General features: G+C 49.8%; 6 protein-coding genes across 6 annotated transcripts; 3 read left to right on the top strand and 3 right to left on the bottom strand.

Moving 5' to 3' along the window:
- The first annotated feature begins 1,365 nt into the window (after positions 1-1,365).
- Positions 1,366-2,264, top strand: BDP55DRAFT_686729 (uncharacterized protein). The gene is made up of 3 exons (XM_060576527.1): positions 1,366-1,518; positions 1,682-2,140; positions 2,207-2,264. The coding sequence occupies exons 1-2, from the start codon at positions 1,465-1,467 to the stop codon at positions 1,868-1,870; spliced, it is 243 nt and encodes an 80-aa protein (XP_060421895.1). The 5' UTR covers positions 1,366-1,464; the 3' UTR covers positions 1,871-2,140; positions 2,207-2,264.
- On the top strand, positions 2,019-3,379 carry BDP55DRAFT_699178 (uncharacterized protein; the record flags this gene model as incomplete). The annotated part of the gene is made up of 5 exons (XM_060577868.1): positions 2,019-2,140; position 2,479; positions 2,597-2,715; positions 2,791-2,849; positions 2,976-3,379. The coding sequence occupies 5 exons, from the start codon at positions 2,019-2,021 to the stop codon at positions 3,377-3,379; spliced, it is 705 nt and encodes a 234-aa protein (XP_060421894.1).
- Positions 3,380-5,343: 1,964 nt separating this feature from the next.
- On the top strand, positions 5,344-6,714 carry BDP55DRAFT_38738 (uncharacterized protein). Its single transcript, XM_060567197.1, has 2 exons — positions 5,344-5,586; positions 5,657-6,714. The coding sequence occupies exons 1-2, from the start codon at positions 5,487-5,489 to the stop codon at positions 6,493-6,495; spliced, it is 939 nt and encodes a 312-aa protein (XP_060421893.1). The 5' UTR covers positions 5,344-5,486; the 3' UTR covers positions 6,496-6,714.
- A 429-nt stretch (positions 6,715-7,143) lies between these two features.
- On the bottom strand, positions 7,144-8,902 carry BDP55DRAFT_699177 (putative cytochrome P450; the record flags this gene model as incomplete). Its single annotated transcript, XM_060577867.1, has 3 exons — positions 7,144-7,571; positions 7,656-7,992; positions 8,078-8,902. The coding sequence occupies 3 exons, from the start codon at positions 8,900-8,902 to the stop codon at positions 7,144-7,146; spliced, it is 1,590 nt and encodes a 529-aa protein (XP_060421892.1).
- Positions 8,903-9,689: 787 nt separating this feature from the next.
- Positions 9,690-12,020, bottom strand: BDP55DRAFT_708953 (uncharacterized protein). The gene is made up of 4 exons (XM_060578113.1): positions 11,965-12,020; positions 11,429-11,905; positions 11,163-11,363; positions 9,690-11,101 (listed from the first exon to the last, which is right to left on the bottom strand). Exons 2-4 carry the CDS (start codon positions 11,725-11,727, stop codon positions 9,829-9,831), a joined length of 1,773 nt encoding a protein of 590 aa, XP_060421891.1. The 5' UTR covers positions 11,728-11,905; positions 11,965-12,020; the 3' UTR covers positions 9,690-9,828.
- A 928-nt stretch (positions 12,021-12,948) lies between these two features.
- BDP55DRAFT_567903 (DltD N-terminal domain protein) lies at positions 12,949-13,904 on the bottom strand (the record flags this gene model as incomplete). Its single annotated transcript, XM_060570628.1, has 2 exons — positions 12,949-13,734; positions 13,797-13,904. The coding sequence occupies 2 exons, from the start codon at positions 13,902-13,904 to the stop codon at positions 12,949-12,951; spliced, it is 894 nt and encodes a 297-aa protein (XP_060421890.1).
- Between the last annotated feature and the right edge of the window lie 529 nt (positions 13,905-14,433).

The raw sequence follows: 14,433 nt of genomic DNA, 5'->3' as shown, positions 1-14,433 counted from the left end.
TTAGCTTGGGCAAATGACAAACCGGACAATATCCCAGGGATTTCTTCACGGCATTTGTATTATCAGCACCAGGTGCACTTGATCCCAAAGCCGGCTGGTCTTCGCATGTGTCCACTGCTCAATACACGATGTCGTGCCGTCTGCAGCTTATCGTTGGGTTGGGACAATAACCCAGGTCTACCGGCAAGCTTGGCATTTATTCGGGGCCGAGTTTCGGCCGGCTGGGATGTGAGTATTGCGGAGATAGGGTGGGGCTAGAGCGGAGCCTGGATGAGGCCGGATATTTGGGCGCCGTACGCGAGTACTGCAGTGACTTAGACATGGTTCGGTGTTACTTATTCCTGCGACCGCAATTGACGATTCCGTAAGTTGGCAGTTGAATGGGTATGAATGACCCGTCTATGATGACGGGAAGGAGTTAACTACGTAAGCACTGATTGGCAGTGGCACACAGTCAAAATAGCCAGGTTCTTACTCATGGACAATTTCAGACCTTGTACAAAGTCACAGAAAGGAAATGTCATTGATTTTGTGTTAACTATTGCAACCTGTGGTACATGTACCGCGTACATAAATCCCCCGATGGTTTCAGCGTAAGCGGTGCGCCTCAGAATTAGTCCCCGAATCCCGCCGCAGTGCGCATAAGGTCATTTCTTAGACATCGGGCCTTATCAAACCGGAAACGATAACATTGGTGCGAATAGCGCCTAGAGCCCTTAGGCAACGCTACGAATGGGCAATCGTAAGTGACTCCTGCCTATGTTGACTATCGACTTTTTCTCGCAATTGACAGCTTGGCAGCTGCCATTGATGACTTGGGAAAGGCGGAGAGATGGGACAATTATTCCCGATTGCCCGGGGGGCGTGTAGGGTGTTGAGCCGTGGTGTTTCCCAATAATCCAATGAGAAGAATGCGTCTGCGCCGCGCCTTCGTCTTTCGACTGCAGGGCACGCCGTACCGCACAATTGAGAGCCGGCGCAATCTTGCACCGGTTTAGTCCACATTGATCCGACTCTATCGCTAGGTCCGTACCTTTTGAAATTCTGCAATCTCACTAGGGGAAGGCATAGGTGCAACCAAGTACGGGTATGGCAAAGCCTTTTTAGTAAAATAAAAACTAACTCTCATCTCTTGTTTTCCGTGCCTCTGTAGCCGGTTCATCACAAAGTTCATCACAGAAATACCGTAGTTATAGCAAGAGATAACTCCGGGGTCTTTCAAATTGTCGTCCTTGAATAGCAAGACACTATTTCCATTATCACAGCAGACAGCATCGCAGCAGCAATCGGAGAGACACCGACACAACACAGTTACAATGACTTCCGCGACGTCAGAGGATCAACCGCGTTCATAGTCTAGTGCCGAGCTGACGCACTCTTATGAGAAGAAGGCCGAGGTCACCCTCAGCCATAGTCACGATACAGCCCCTGGTCTAACAGCACCTATCGATAGCGAGAAGAGGAATGGGAGCGCCGGTGGCGATGACGATAAGCCAGAAGAGGGCGACTGTGCCACCGGTATGAAGCTCTTTATTCTCATGGCCTCCCTGCTCTTGTGCCAATTTCTTGTTGCCTTTGACATGGTAACCCTTTGGTTGCCTCTTCCCACCTATTATTCTTCCACATGACGATATCGACTAGGTACCTTACCTGACAATGCTAACACCACAATGCACTTTAGAGTATCATTGCTACTGCCATTCCTAATATCAATCGCGAATTCCAAAGTCTGGACCAGGCCGGATGGTACGGCTCCGGTTTCCTACTCACACTCGCTGGCTTCGTCTCTCTCTGGGGAAAGGCCTTCAAGCACGCCAGCATCAAATGGGTCTTCTTGCCCGCCGCAGTAGTCTTGAACTTGGCAGTTTAATCTGTGGTAAGTAGCCCATTACGTCGCCAAGTGACCAATACTTAATTGACTGTACTATTGTTGATCTCGCCCCGTGACTCCAGGTTTGGCTGAGAACAGCACAACTCTCATCGTCGGTCGCGCCATCCAGGGCTTTGGAGGTACTGGCATGACAAGCGGAGTCTACCTCATTGTCTCTGTCTCTGTCGTGCACAAGCTCTTCCCCGCCCTTTTCGGTCTTCTGAGTGGCCTTGGTGGCGCCTTTACAGACCGTCTTAGTTGGCGTTGGTGGTAAGTGTCCGAAGCAATTTTTCTTTGATATCTGGCAACTCTTGTACTGACCGGATGTTTCCTCAGATTCTACATCAACATCATCGTCGGGGCGCCCTCTATCCTATTGCTCACTTTCTTCTTCAAGTCTCCTATACATCATAAGATCGAGGTCATCGGCTGGAAGGACTTCATGCATAATCTGGATCTCCCGAGTGTCGTCGTCGTTCTTGGCGGGCGTGCTTCATCCTCGCCATTGAACACGAGGGTGTTATCAAGGCCTGGAACTCGGGTACCGTCATCGGCCTGCTCGTCGCCTTCTTTTTCCTCGTCATCCTCTTGATGGCCGCCTCATGAAGCGTAGGACCATCGCGGCTTGCGCAGTCTTCGTATCCATGTAATACTTCCGTCCTTCTCCCTGTCTTTCTCCCCTGCGGATAAATGTCAGGCACTTTGGCTGACCAGCCTGCGCTCAAGGTCAACTTCTCATTCTTCCCCCTGGCCTTCAATCTTCCCATCTACTTCCAGGCTGTCAATGGGGTTTTACCCCTGCAGAGTGATATCCGTTTGCTGCCAACTATTCTGCCCTTGAGTAAGTCTACCTTTTGAAGAACGAAGTTTGCCTCATCATCAACAAGTCACTAACACCAATCTTCAACAGTCCTCTTCAGCCTTTTCTCCGCTCCTGTTATCGTTCTCGTCGGATGGAACCAGCCGTATCTGATGACCGGTGCATCGCTCGCCGCTATTGGAGCCGGCCTCATTTACATGCTGGACATCGACTCAACTGGCGCGCAATAGATTGGCTTCCAATTTGTCGCCGGCGTCGGCACGGGTCTTGTGATGCAGCCACCAGTCATCATCGCCAACGCCATCACCCCGAATCAAGACAACAGCACGGCAATGTCGGACGTGCTTTTCTTCCAATTCATTGGAGGTACTTTTGGCATTGGCATGGCTCAGGCTATCTTCAACAACGGTCTCATCAGCAGTCTGCCTGAGCTGGCACCGATGGTCTCTCCGGCCGAGGTTCTCGGCATTGGCGTGTACGACTCGAAGAACGTCCTGTCGGGTGATGCTCTGACCGGCGTGTTGAAGGCGTACATGCGAGGTCTGCACAACGCATGGGCCATGAGCATTGCCGGCGCCGCCGTTGCCGTATTTGTTCAATTGCTAGGAGCCTACATGAAGCTTCTTAGGACACTTCCCAAGACCTGGGATGAGAAGCCGACTCTTCACAAGGCCGACGCCTGGTCTTGAACTTCCTCTAGGGCCTCCTTACAGCAGAAAAGCCGAACGTGAAGGACAATAAGTTACACATGGAAACTTAGCAGCAGGGGACTAGGCAATATTCGGCGGGAGCTGATCTCTTCGAGCGACTCCTGTTTCGCCGTTCTGGTGGAGGTTTTGATGAGAGAGTCGGCGTGATTGATCGGGAGTAGATTCGAGTTTAATACATTCGCGGTCAGAGAGTCTATGCGCGCAAGAATACCTATACGCAATGCTGATTGTTCAATGTTATTCAATGTTTGTCATAGCTCTAGTTCTCATCTCGATGTCCTGCTCAACGCTTGCCTAAGTTATCCGTATCTTACGTCAAAACTGAGTTAGTGTGGGCCCTGTGAGTAGTCCCCGGACCGGCCGGTCCGTCCGAACTAGCCCTGAAGATAAATATGTACTTGCGGCCTTTAGGGGCTCTTGCATGCCCCCACCCGGCGCGGGATGGACACAATCGTCTAATGGGTGAGTGATGGGGACGCCATCTGGGTCTTGAATGGTGTCTTCTGCACAAAAGTATCCAAGAAGAGCCCTTCTGAATGTCGTGAAAAAGGATCATTCTTGATTTTTGATACCTGCTGACGTGAGACGGACACAGGGACTTTGGTACATCCGTCTTATTGTGCCACTGGGGCGAGTCCTTTATTAATGCACCTCCGGTGCCGAAGCCCGCGATGCCCTAGCTTGAATAGCCAGGGCCATCATGATTAAACGGCGCTGGGTGGGGGGAGCGGGCTAGACGGGTGCAGTCGCGCGGCACGGCCCGGAGGGATCAATGTTGGTTGGTGGACAATACGAACCACCGGCTTCGCCTCACCTCGCCTTGGATGGGTATGGGCAGCGCGTCCCGTTTTAACCCCCTTTATTACCTATTTAGCCGGCTTGTGTTTTCTTGCTGACCTTTATAATATAACCTATTCGAGAAAAGCCGAGTTGCGCTGCCTAAATCAAGTTACATCGGAGCATCCACAGCTCTTCTTCTGGTCAAACGTTTAGGCATTCCAAGCCTCGGTCAGCTATCAGTCTTACCGTGACATGCATCATGCAAGTGATATCACCTTATTAGGATTCTCCGTCTCTCGTAGATATCTGCTATCGTTCATAACAAGGATGATTTGCATCCGAGAGCACAGCCTTTGATTTCCGGGATTGGAAAACTGACGATATCAGCGATGTTTCATGAAAGATACACCTCCCCTGGGGTCGAATACGATAGCGCGACTAGGAAGCCACTATTACCCTTCCTTAAAATTCTCTCCGTCTGGGTAAACTTTGACTCAGGTTTGCGCTGATGTATTGAACTCCGGAGCATGTCATAAATGTCGGGGTTGATCGTGTATGCATCAGAGCGCACGTGACAGTCTTTTGTTCGCCTCACAAGGCACATTTTCCAAAAGTTCTTAATAACATCCATATGTCAGATCAGGGATCAGGGAGCAATGATTGGAGGTCTTCCTTGTGTTGAAGTAAATCTTATATCCTTTCCGTGCCTAGACATCTCTCTTTCCGAAGGAGGAAAAGAGAGGGGCGACAGAACGCTTTCGACAGCTTGGCATGAGCAACCCCGTAGTCAGCTCTGCTGCAAGTCCGCTAATTGTTGAGATTTATGATTGTTTGTTTGTTTGTTGGATTGTTAGACGTCAGTTCCACCCGCATTGACCCTGATGATGAATAGCTGACTGGCAGATTAGCGAACCAGTAGACTGTCAATACGGATGGCATACGCCGCAATTGTCTCAACAGAGAAAGTGCCTTCTTATCTGTACACCCTTTGCCACAATCTGTAACAGGGGAAACTTGCATCAACAAGACTCAGTAAGGCACAGATAGGTTCCTATCTTCTTTGCACTCCCTTTGCCCCAATCTAATCCTACGACAACTTGCACCAAAGAGACTTAAAAAGGCCTTTCCCCATTGCCTAAATAATCCCCCCTTTGTTCACGGCAAAGGTTCTTTCCGCTTTCTCTCACTCCCAAGTCTACAAATGATGGACAGATGACACCGTCTACTTGCCTTCAGCCGCCTCCTGGACACTCTGTGCTTCCACCGCGATCGGAGCTAGGATTCGACGGCAGTGGTTTCGCAGATCATGAATAGCACTCCTTACAACTGTGATCCTGATCTAGAGTACTCGAACGCAAATGAACGTCGAAGAGCGCAAAACAGGTTGGCTCAGCGCAAATTCCGACGTTAGTGATAGCCCATCTTTGAAACTCCATTCCCCATGAAGAATTACTAACAGTCAGCTTCATGAAAAAGGAAAGAAAGCCCTGGAAAAACAGCCACAACGAATGTCGGCTGGATCCAACGCTGCCACCTGGGATGCACAACATTGCGGCTTTTCGCTTATTGGTCAGAACGGCGAGCCTGCTGACGCAAACTATCCCTTGACTCCATGCTCGCAAGAGAAGGAACACCACTTGTTCGTTGACACCGGATGCCTCTCTACTTTAAACTGCTCCGTCGATAATGACGAATATTCTCATAAATCTACGGACACATTCTTGCCGTTTCCCGAGTCTATGTACTTGTGGAGCGATCGCTTCCACGCATCCCTCAATTCTTCAATCTCGCCGCTGGAAGGGGACGTCAAAGATGACCATGCGCAAACAACAAACGACCTGCGGCTGGATGATTCAGACTCGGTACCCCAGCTCCTTGTTAACACACCAGATTCAAGGGTAGCGAGGCATGTTTACAAGGAGTCTGCGTCGGCCCAGGCTCATTTCTCGAATCCATCTTTTGAAACACCGTCGCCAGCGCTCAGCAACATTACAGAAGCATCCAACAACATCGTCAAACCCATTGAGCCCCTGGTTCCCATTTTACATGTTGCTGCCCGGAGCAGGGACGATGGAATTGTAGCAACACTCCTTCGCCATGGCATGGACGTCGACATTCGCGACCACATCAAGAAAAGAACGGCTCTCCACGTTGCATCTGCGGAAGGCAACAAGGCTGTAGCCGTACTCTTATTACAATACGGTGCTGATTCCAACGCTAAGGATAAGGATGGCTATTCACCGCTTTATCTCGCTGTGAACGCAGGACACAAGGATGTAGTTGAGTTATTGCTAGGATACTGCGAAAAGACTTAAGGTCGTTTACCAGTCAGTCACTCATATCACCCAGTCGCTCCTTTCTAGACATTTAGATTAGACATTCAAAGGAGGACTACAGCACGTTTAAGATTTCTTTTTGGTATTAGAACGAAAGATGAACTCAGCCCATTACCATTACATTACTCCTTGTTCACGCATACTTCTAATTTTCACGCATACGGTATACCTCAATAGCGCTCCCTAATTTACTCCCTAATACTGCATTCACCTGCTCATGTCTACTTTCAAAAGGACTGTTATTAGCGAGCTAGGTCACATGCATCTTTCAAATGGGAAGCGCGCTGCGAGGCACTGAAAATTGTGGTTGGTGTACGGAAACGCTGTAAAGCAAAATACCAACAATGCGAGGCGGCGGAGACAATCACGGTCTACATGCCTCAGCAACTGCCAACAGACGTAATGGGTGATAATCGATGAATCCGAGGTTTGGCCTACGTGGCTTGCAGTGTCCATCTCTTTGTCTCTATGCTTGCTGGGGTACACACAAAACCCCCCAATCAAGTAAGTCATGCCGTGCGCACACATACACAATGGCCGCATCACTTATTGTAGCCAGTCCCTATACCCATCTAAGCCTCTGGCTCGATGTGTTAGCACCGAAAGTTGCTGACTTGTCAAGGCGAGCTATTTCACGAGGACCCTGACTCCTTTACTACCCGGCCATGGCGAAGCCTTCAGCTGCTCGCGGAAGAAATCAACATCTCGTCTAGTCGTCTCGAACAGCTCCAGATCGTGTCGGCGGAAGAGCGTTGCAATACCGATGAAGATCTCTGCATACGCAAGGTTGAGTCCGGTACACATTCGTGTGCCCCGAGCAAATGTTGTGAGGTGGTGAGTAAGTGGTTTGTTGCCGCCAGGGCCCAGTGGGTTTCCAAGCCATCGTTCGGGCCGGAATGTATACGGTTCTGGAAATGCATCCTCGTTCATGTGCATATGGTATTGATCCATGCCTACCGGTGTCCCTACTGGAATGGTCCATTCACGGTACTTCCACACGCCGCTCCGATTAACTCGGGGCAGACGTTCCACGCCCCCAAACGCTATCCGCAGGGCTTTGCATTCGGATGAGACATTAGCACCTCATGTTCGCGAGCTTGTTTGGACCGAAAGTCGGCATGGGATCTCTGAATACTTACTTTCCTTGACCACGGCATTTAGGTAAGGTAATCCTTCCAGCGCTCCCCACGTCATTGGAACGTTAGGATCGGGCATAGCCTCCTCTAATTCGGTCTTGAGAGTCTTGAGCACGCTGGGATTGTCAAGTATGTGGAATGTCCCGATAGTCAAGCTCCACGACGTAGTCTCGGTACCAGCCCCAACCAAGCCGACGGCTTCGTCAATGAGACGGGCGGGCCGTAGTTCATGAGGCGGGAGGTCGGAAGATAGTAGGTCATGAAAAACTGTGGGTTGGGATGATTCCTTTGCTTCTGAGTTTCGACCCTGCATGATTTCTGTTACCTGCTCAGACATTTCCTGTTGATCTAACGTTAGTCATCATTAAGCTTTTTGGGGCTTGTAAGGGTAGAAGAATAACAAGCTAGGGTGGCAGAAGACTTGCCTCTGTAAATTCGATGATGGGTTTGAAGGGAGGAAACAGAGCCTTGGCGAGCTTGTTCGGGAACAGATTCATCAGGGAAAGGATCCAGCCGAAATGAAGCGTGATGTGTGCGTACTCCGACATGTTACGGATAGCCAGGGTGAATGGAGACTTGAAGTCGGGGTAACGGCAAAAGTTCTTAGGCCTCGCAAAGACAATGTCCATGATCGCATCCGCTGTGTAGCAGCTCCACATGTCAGCGATGTCGAGTACCTTGTCTTTACCAGCCCACTCGTCTCGTAGTCGGTCGCAGATGGTGTCAGCCAATTCCTGAATCTGCGCATTCCGCCCGCGCAATCTCGACTTGGCGAAGAACGGACTGATGGCTGCGCGGCGAATACGGTGTTCATCTGATTTGGAAGTGCTGAAAGTGGCTGTAGGGACGTTGAAACGGTACTGAAAGTGCTCCATCTTGTCGTATGCCTTGTTCGTTGCGTAGATGACATCGTAGAAGTCGGCATCATCGACGTGAAGTTCGAAAGGGTTGACTCTCACTATAGGGCCGTAGATGTCGTGCATTCTCTTGATCTCGAAAGGAAACTGGCCGCCACCGTTTTTAACCATATCGAAGTATACCTCGTACCATTGTGTCAAGGCCGCGAGCTTAGGACCGGGAAATTGGGCTAGCGGGCTGAGATACAGGCGGTAGATGGCCAGAAAGAGGCATCCCACAAGCCACACCACACCGATCGACAACAGAAGGATTGGAAATGATAATTTAAGCTCTCCAGAGTTCGCCCACACTCTCTGGGTAGCGAATTTGGAAGTCTTGACCAGGGAATCCATTGTTATTTCCTAAGTGATTTATGCTTTCATAAACATGGAATGCTGTACATGGCGTCGTTGATCATTCAACTTCAGATCTGCCAAACACATGTCTTTATTAGGCCATTCAATGTGACAAGTTCTTGTCAGTCTACGAAACACCAACAGGCCATTCAGCAGAGACGTCGAGAAAGTTTCAGTGTCGCTCGAAAGATCTAGCCTGTCATGCTTACGGTCATTGCATATTGTACCCACAATTGATTTGGTCGCTTGTTCCGCCATTACTTTGCATTACCCGTAATGGGTAAGCAAATCGTCATATACTTGTATGTGCGGTCAGCGGCTAGCCGAGCCCTTGCTGCAGTAATGTTGACTGATGCTCATTCAGGATTCTGACAGGTGTCAATCGTAATATGTTGCACAACATCGTTTTGCAGGATAAGCGATGGCACCCCTGCAAACCATCGCGCCGAAAGGTGGATCAGAACTCCCCAGCACGTCTGTCTTGAGCAAGTCAGTTAGTTGTCAGCTGTCTGAAATGGAACTTAGTGCATGTCACCAGTAGCTTTGCGACCACGATTCTTAAACCAACATCACGTCACGCCTCCTAGGCTGAAACTGAAAATTAGTGTAAACCCTAGACTATGTCACAATCTCAAGGCTCAAACCGTATTGTCGTTTGGATGATTCTAGATTGAAATGAGTCCAGTTATTGAACTGAAAGACTCGTCATTATGGGGCAAAATACGAGTCGGAGCTTGTGGCAATAATACACGTAACACCTCAGTTCAACAACTACTGTTCGATCTTAGGGGGAAATGATTCGCATTAAGAAGTTGATACTATCTGTATACTGACATGATGTGAACTAAACTCATATCACAAAGCCTCCGCCATCGCTGGCTACAGCTAAGACCTTTACGAGAAAGTCCTACTCCGACTCCGACTCAGTTGCCAGTCCTGCAGAGACGCCCTGCAGAATCTGCAGACCAAGACTCACTTCCTACGGCTGTAGGACCGTAGAAGAGATCGAGAGGATCCCATACCTTTTTAATCGCTTTGAGCTTTGCATATTTGCCACCGTAGAAAACAGACTGCCAGTCCGATTGCTGAAAGTTGGCCTCATTCAGATAGGTTCCAGATCCAGGTGTGGCACTCGTCAGAAGGGGGTCGATGATGTTGGTCAACTCGTGTTGCCTAGCAGCCATCTGATCCCAGGGGATCGTCCAATCCCAGACCCCTGCCACGACGCAGCTCACGAGTCCGTCCCGCCAGTGCTCTTGCACCGAGTTATCGGTAACCGGCTGGACACTTGTATTCTCGAGGTTGACTGCCGTACAAAGAAAACTAAAGTGCCCACTGCTAGTAACGCCCCGAAGAGCCCGGCCAACTCCCGTCCTGTTGTTTGCCATGTTATCTCTCGAAATGATTCGACCGGACGTAAGCTGGTTTGATGGCACGTTCGACAGAACCGGTCCTAGTGTCGACATGAAATGCTCGTAGTAGGTCGCTGCGTCGGCTGCGGTGAAGCCCAGGGTTTGGTCGGACAGCCCAAACTGACTCAAGTCGGCTAGCAGTGGGGACAACAGCAGCGAAACCTCGTCAGATGTGCGGTTAGGTGCTGTGATGACGTACACCATAAGGCTGTCTTTGCCCAGCGTGTAAGTGAGGACAATACCATGGTCATCGACAAGTGGCTGTAAATGATTGTGAAAGACATCCACAGCTGCCCAGAAATTCTCGTCTCCTCCAGTGCTAGCGGTACTGAACCCAAGGCTTGCTCGACCGACTGGACCGTCTTCGAAGACTCTAGTCGTCATGGACACTACCACTCCGAAAGTGCCGCCTCCTCCACCGCTCAAGGCCCAGTACAGGTCCGCATTTTCATTTGGTGTGGCAACCACATGCTTGCCATCTGAGGTTACAACCTCCCACTCAAGAACATTGTCGGCGCCGAGTCCGTAAATACCTGATAGGAGGGAATGGCCTCCACCTTGGGCGAAACCACCAGCAATGCCCACAGTGCTACATGTGCCGGCTACCACACGGTACCCATTCTGACTTGCAGCAAGAGCTGCATCACCTCCCATAGCGCCAGCCCCAAGTCTCATGGCGGGACCCTTGTAGTAGAACTTGCTGTAGTCCCGTAGGACTTCGACGCTATTGAGGTGATGTGTCCAGATAGCGAGGCCTCCTTTACCAGTCGATTTGCCGAGGAAGCTATCAGGCCCTGCTTTAGCATATGGGCCAGTCATACATTTGATGGGCGGTTCCAACTTACTCATGGCCTGTGTTCTTGATCACAAGGCGAATGTTATGCTTGTTGGCAAACCGGACGGTCGCAATGATGTCATCGACGCCTCGTACATCCACCGAATAGCTGACATAGTTTTCAAGTGTGCAGGGTTTCGATTCCGATCCGAAGGGATCGCAGCTGTTGTTCAGGAAGTAGGGCGCCAAGATCTCAGCAGGTTCCGGAACACTAGATTTGGCAAGTTCAGTATGAGCTTTGGCGCGAAGGAAATACTGCATACGCAGAGGACTTACTGCAAGCTAGGAAGACCCCACTGTTGCTTCAAAGAGTTACATCTTTCCTCTGCATAATCCGGATCGTGGCAGACGTGGGCGATAAGGACCGTAGCAATGAGCCTCCCGCCAACAGTCTCATTCAAGTGCGACCAGTCACTCGCGCTTGGCCATCCAGCATCTCCAGGGACATATCTGCATGGAGGCCTTGTTGCTGCAGCTGACACGAAGATTGACAGATGATGCAGGCCTGGTTGAAGCAGTACCAGCCAGAAACACAACCATCTCCAAAGATACCGCGAAGTTGAATAGTAAGCCATGGTGATTTGATGCAGGCAAGCCAAGAAATTCTCATACAGGGTTCAAAATGCTGAAACGAGATGTTGTAAGAAGGAATACGGAGGGCAAGTCGTTGCAAAGACGTTGCGAGTATTAGTTGACTAAAAGCAACCCAGCATCTGCGCTCGTGCTTGATTGTTTTAGTCAACGTGCGCTTGACTTGCCGATCAGTCAACTTTTATACCACATAAACATTTCAATGCGGGTATTACGCTCACATTGTGGCTTGTTTTGCCCGATACTTTTGATCTGTCGTCTCTGCATTCGTCGTTCGCTAATTCAATGCACACGCAAACTGCGCCCCTGGGATAGATTACCAACAGCTTCAATGGCGTGTATTGAAGTGGCCCAGCCCTAGCAATCAAATTTACAAGCTACGCCTTCACTGTCTTGAGCTTCTTTTTGGTGCGACGACTATGGCATGATGGAGCTATTTCCGTCAAAGGATCGAAGGATCGACTTGGAATGAACAAACTTGTGCTATCTGGGAATCAAATTACGAGAGTTGGCATGATTGCCGAGAAGCTGAACTAGCGCAATCACACATCTACGCAACGTGGTTTTACCCACCACCCAATCTGAGTGAAGTCAGGGTTGAGATGCAAGGTAAGCTGCGCCGTGTCATGCAGGGCAGACACCGCATATTCGCTTAGGAGGTCATGCTGACCGCCCTGAGGTAAGATTGGCGCAGTCTGGCAGCCAATATGCTAATCTGGCAGGTCTAACTTAGTGCGGCGTCTGATACTTTATGTCAGTGTCTATGAAGAGAGAAGACTTGGTTGGACTTCTTCCACATCGTACGAGTGCGTTGATACTCCATATGGAAGAGATGATCTCTTCTCCGGATGCGTGTCGATAGTCATTGATAGAAAACATTGAGTTCCGTCTCCAAAGGACCCTACAAAGGGGGCCTAGTTGGTATCCATACAAAAAGTCCAGTAGACTCGGTGCATCTGAATTTAGGATTAAATTGACGTGGGCCACTAAACGGTCAAACTTCTGGTTTCAAGAGTTAGAGGATATCAAGTTAGAGTTGAGTCCGATGGAACATGTCTGGAATTGCTTTCTTCAAATTGCATACTTTGAGGTAGTCTTGAGACTTACGATAACTCGCAGCTTCATGAATGACGCGGAGAGTCGATTTATAATCTAGAAAGGGGTTTCTATCCAGACACCTAATCATGTCACTCGCAACATTTAGATTAACTGAGTACCGACTTCAGAAATTCGACTTGAGCACCAAGCACCTTAGCGAAATCGCTGCCACTCAATACGTTCATATGTCCCTTCCCTGCAACAACGAGATGGCGCTTGTTCCGGCCCTCAATCCGGTCGAAGATGAGATTCTTCTGTTTTTTGGCTGGAGAGACAATGTCGTTCTCCGGCGTAACAATCATGACCGGTGTCGGAAAGACATAGGGAATCATTCCCAGAGGTTGCCAGGCGGCGATGTGATAGTAGCTCTTCAACGTAGTGGACATTCTGAAGTCAGGCACTAGGGACTTGGCTCCCACAATCAGGTTAAATCCTTCCTTGTCGATTCCAGAACCGAATCCGGCCGGGTTTTCGCCAGACTCATTCACCATAGGCAGGGTGAACGCCTCGTTCCCACTGAGCTGAGATTCGCGATCTCTCATCGCTTTTGCCAGTACTTTGGGCCACTTCTGTCCGGGGTACTCAAATATGGTGAGAGGAGAGACGGCTACGACAGCTTTGGCGCGCTTATCGAGTGCGGCCGCATTGAGTGCCACCATGCCGCTGAAGCTGAATCCCCAGTAGGCGATGCGTGAACTGTCAACGAGCTCTTGGGATTTGAGAAAGGTCAACGCATCATGATAGTCCTCCACATTGCGGGTTGGATCAATTTCGTTGCGTGGCGACCCTTGGCTCTGGCCGATTGACCGTGGATCAAACACGAGAGCTGTAAACCCTTCATGCTGGAAAAACTCTGCGATCTCTGCGACGAAAATCTCCTTGGTGGAGTTGAACTTTGCTCGGGCGCGTTAGAAGACAGGATCGTGAATTGCCTCTGGGGCAAGACAACACTTACCCCTGGGGTTAAGATGACTCCAGGGCCTTTTTGTGCGGCGGGATAAAGATTTCCACGCAACTTCAAGCCGTCGACCGTCGGAAACTCGACATCTTGGCGATGGGCCATCTTGTATTTGCAGTAGTTTAGCAAGAAGAGAAATACCTTTGCAGTATAAAAATCGGGTTCCAGTTGTCGCTGTGCCAGGGAGTCTGGTGTTTATGGTATGCCGTCGATTGTTGCCCTCTCTGTACTTGCGCAACCTCAGATTGCCCCTATCCGCTTAAACGGCATTGAAAAGGCTGCCTCTGAACTGACCGACAGGGTTCATGCCGAATCACTCCTCGAAGGATGTTGGTTACATATGCATTGTCGTCTTACCTCCTGGTTCATGCACGTAATCACATCTTGCCTTGCAGAAATTTCTTTGCATACTGAACAGGTAAGTAAGCATGACGCTGCACATCTTACGCTGTCATCGCAATACCGAATTTGGACATCTGCGGCTACTAGATTGGGCTGGATTTTGGTTGTGAGAGTGTCATGATTCTGCTATCGAAAATCAAAGACAGTTTTGCTAGGTCGTGGAGGCTTTGATTCCATGCACTTCACAGATTGATTCTCACATCGAGTCAGGCCCATAGTAGTCACCGACTAT

The sequence above is a fragment of the Colletotrichum godetiae genome (assembly GCF_030913485.1).
Source record: "Colletotrichum godetiae strain CBS 193.32 chromosome Unknown BDP55scaffold_103, whole genome shotgun sequence".
Lineage (NCBI taxonomy): Eukaryota > Fungi > Ascomycota > Sordariomycetes > Glomerellales > Glomerellaceae > Colletotrichum > Colletotrichum godetiae.
The sequence above is the reverse complement of the archived record's forward strand: the minus strand, read 5'-3'. Positions and strand labels throughout refer to the sequence as shown.

Coding starts and splice junctions, on each gene's coding strand:
- BDP55DRAFT_38738 (XM_060567197.1), top strand. CDS start 5,487: ATGAATAGCACTCCTTACAACTGTGATCCTGATCTAGAGTACTCGAAC. Junction 5,587..5,656: donor GGCTCAGCGCAAATTCCGAC/GTTAGTGATAGC, acceptor TTCATGAAAAAG/GAAAGAAAGCCCTGGAAAAA.
- BDP55DRAFT_686729 (XM_060576527.1), top strand. CDS start 1,465: ATGGGAGCGCCGGTGGCGATGACGATAAGCCAGAAGAGGGCGACTGTG. Junction 1,519..1,681: donor AGAGGGCGACTGTGCCACCG/GTATGAAGCTCT, acceptor AATGCACTTTAG/AGTATCATTGCTACTGCCAT.
- BDP55DRAFT_708953 (XM_060578113.1), bottom strand. CDS start 11,727: ATGGCTTACTATTCAACTTCGCGGTATCTTTGGAGATGGTTGTGTTTC. Junction 11,364..11,428: donor TGGGGTCTTCCTAGCTTGCA/GTAAGTCCTCTG, acceptor TGCCAAATCTAG/TGTTCCGGAACCTGCTGAGA. Junction 11,102..11,162: donor ATCAAGAACACAGGCCATGA/GTAAGTTGGAAC, acceptor AGGGCCTGATAG/CTTCCTCGGCAAATCGACTG.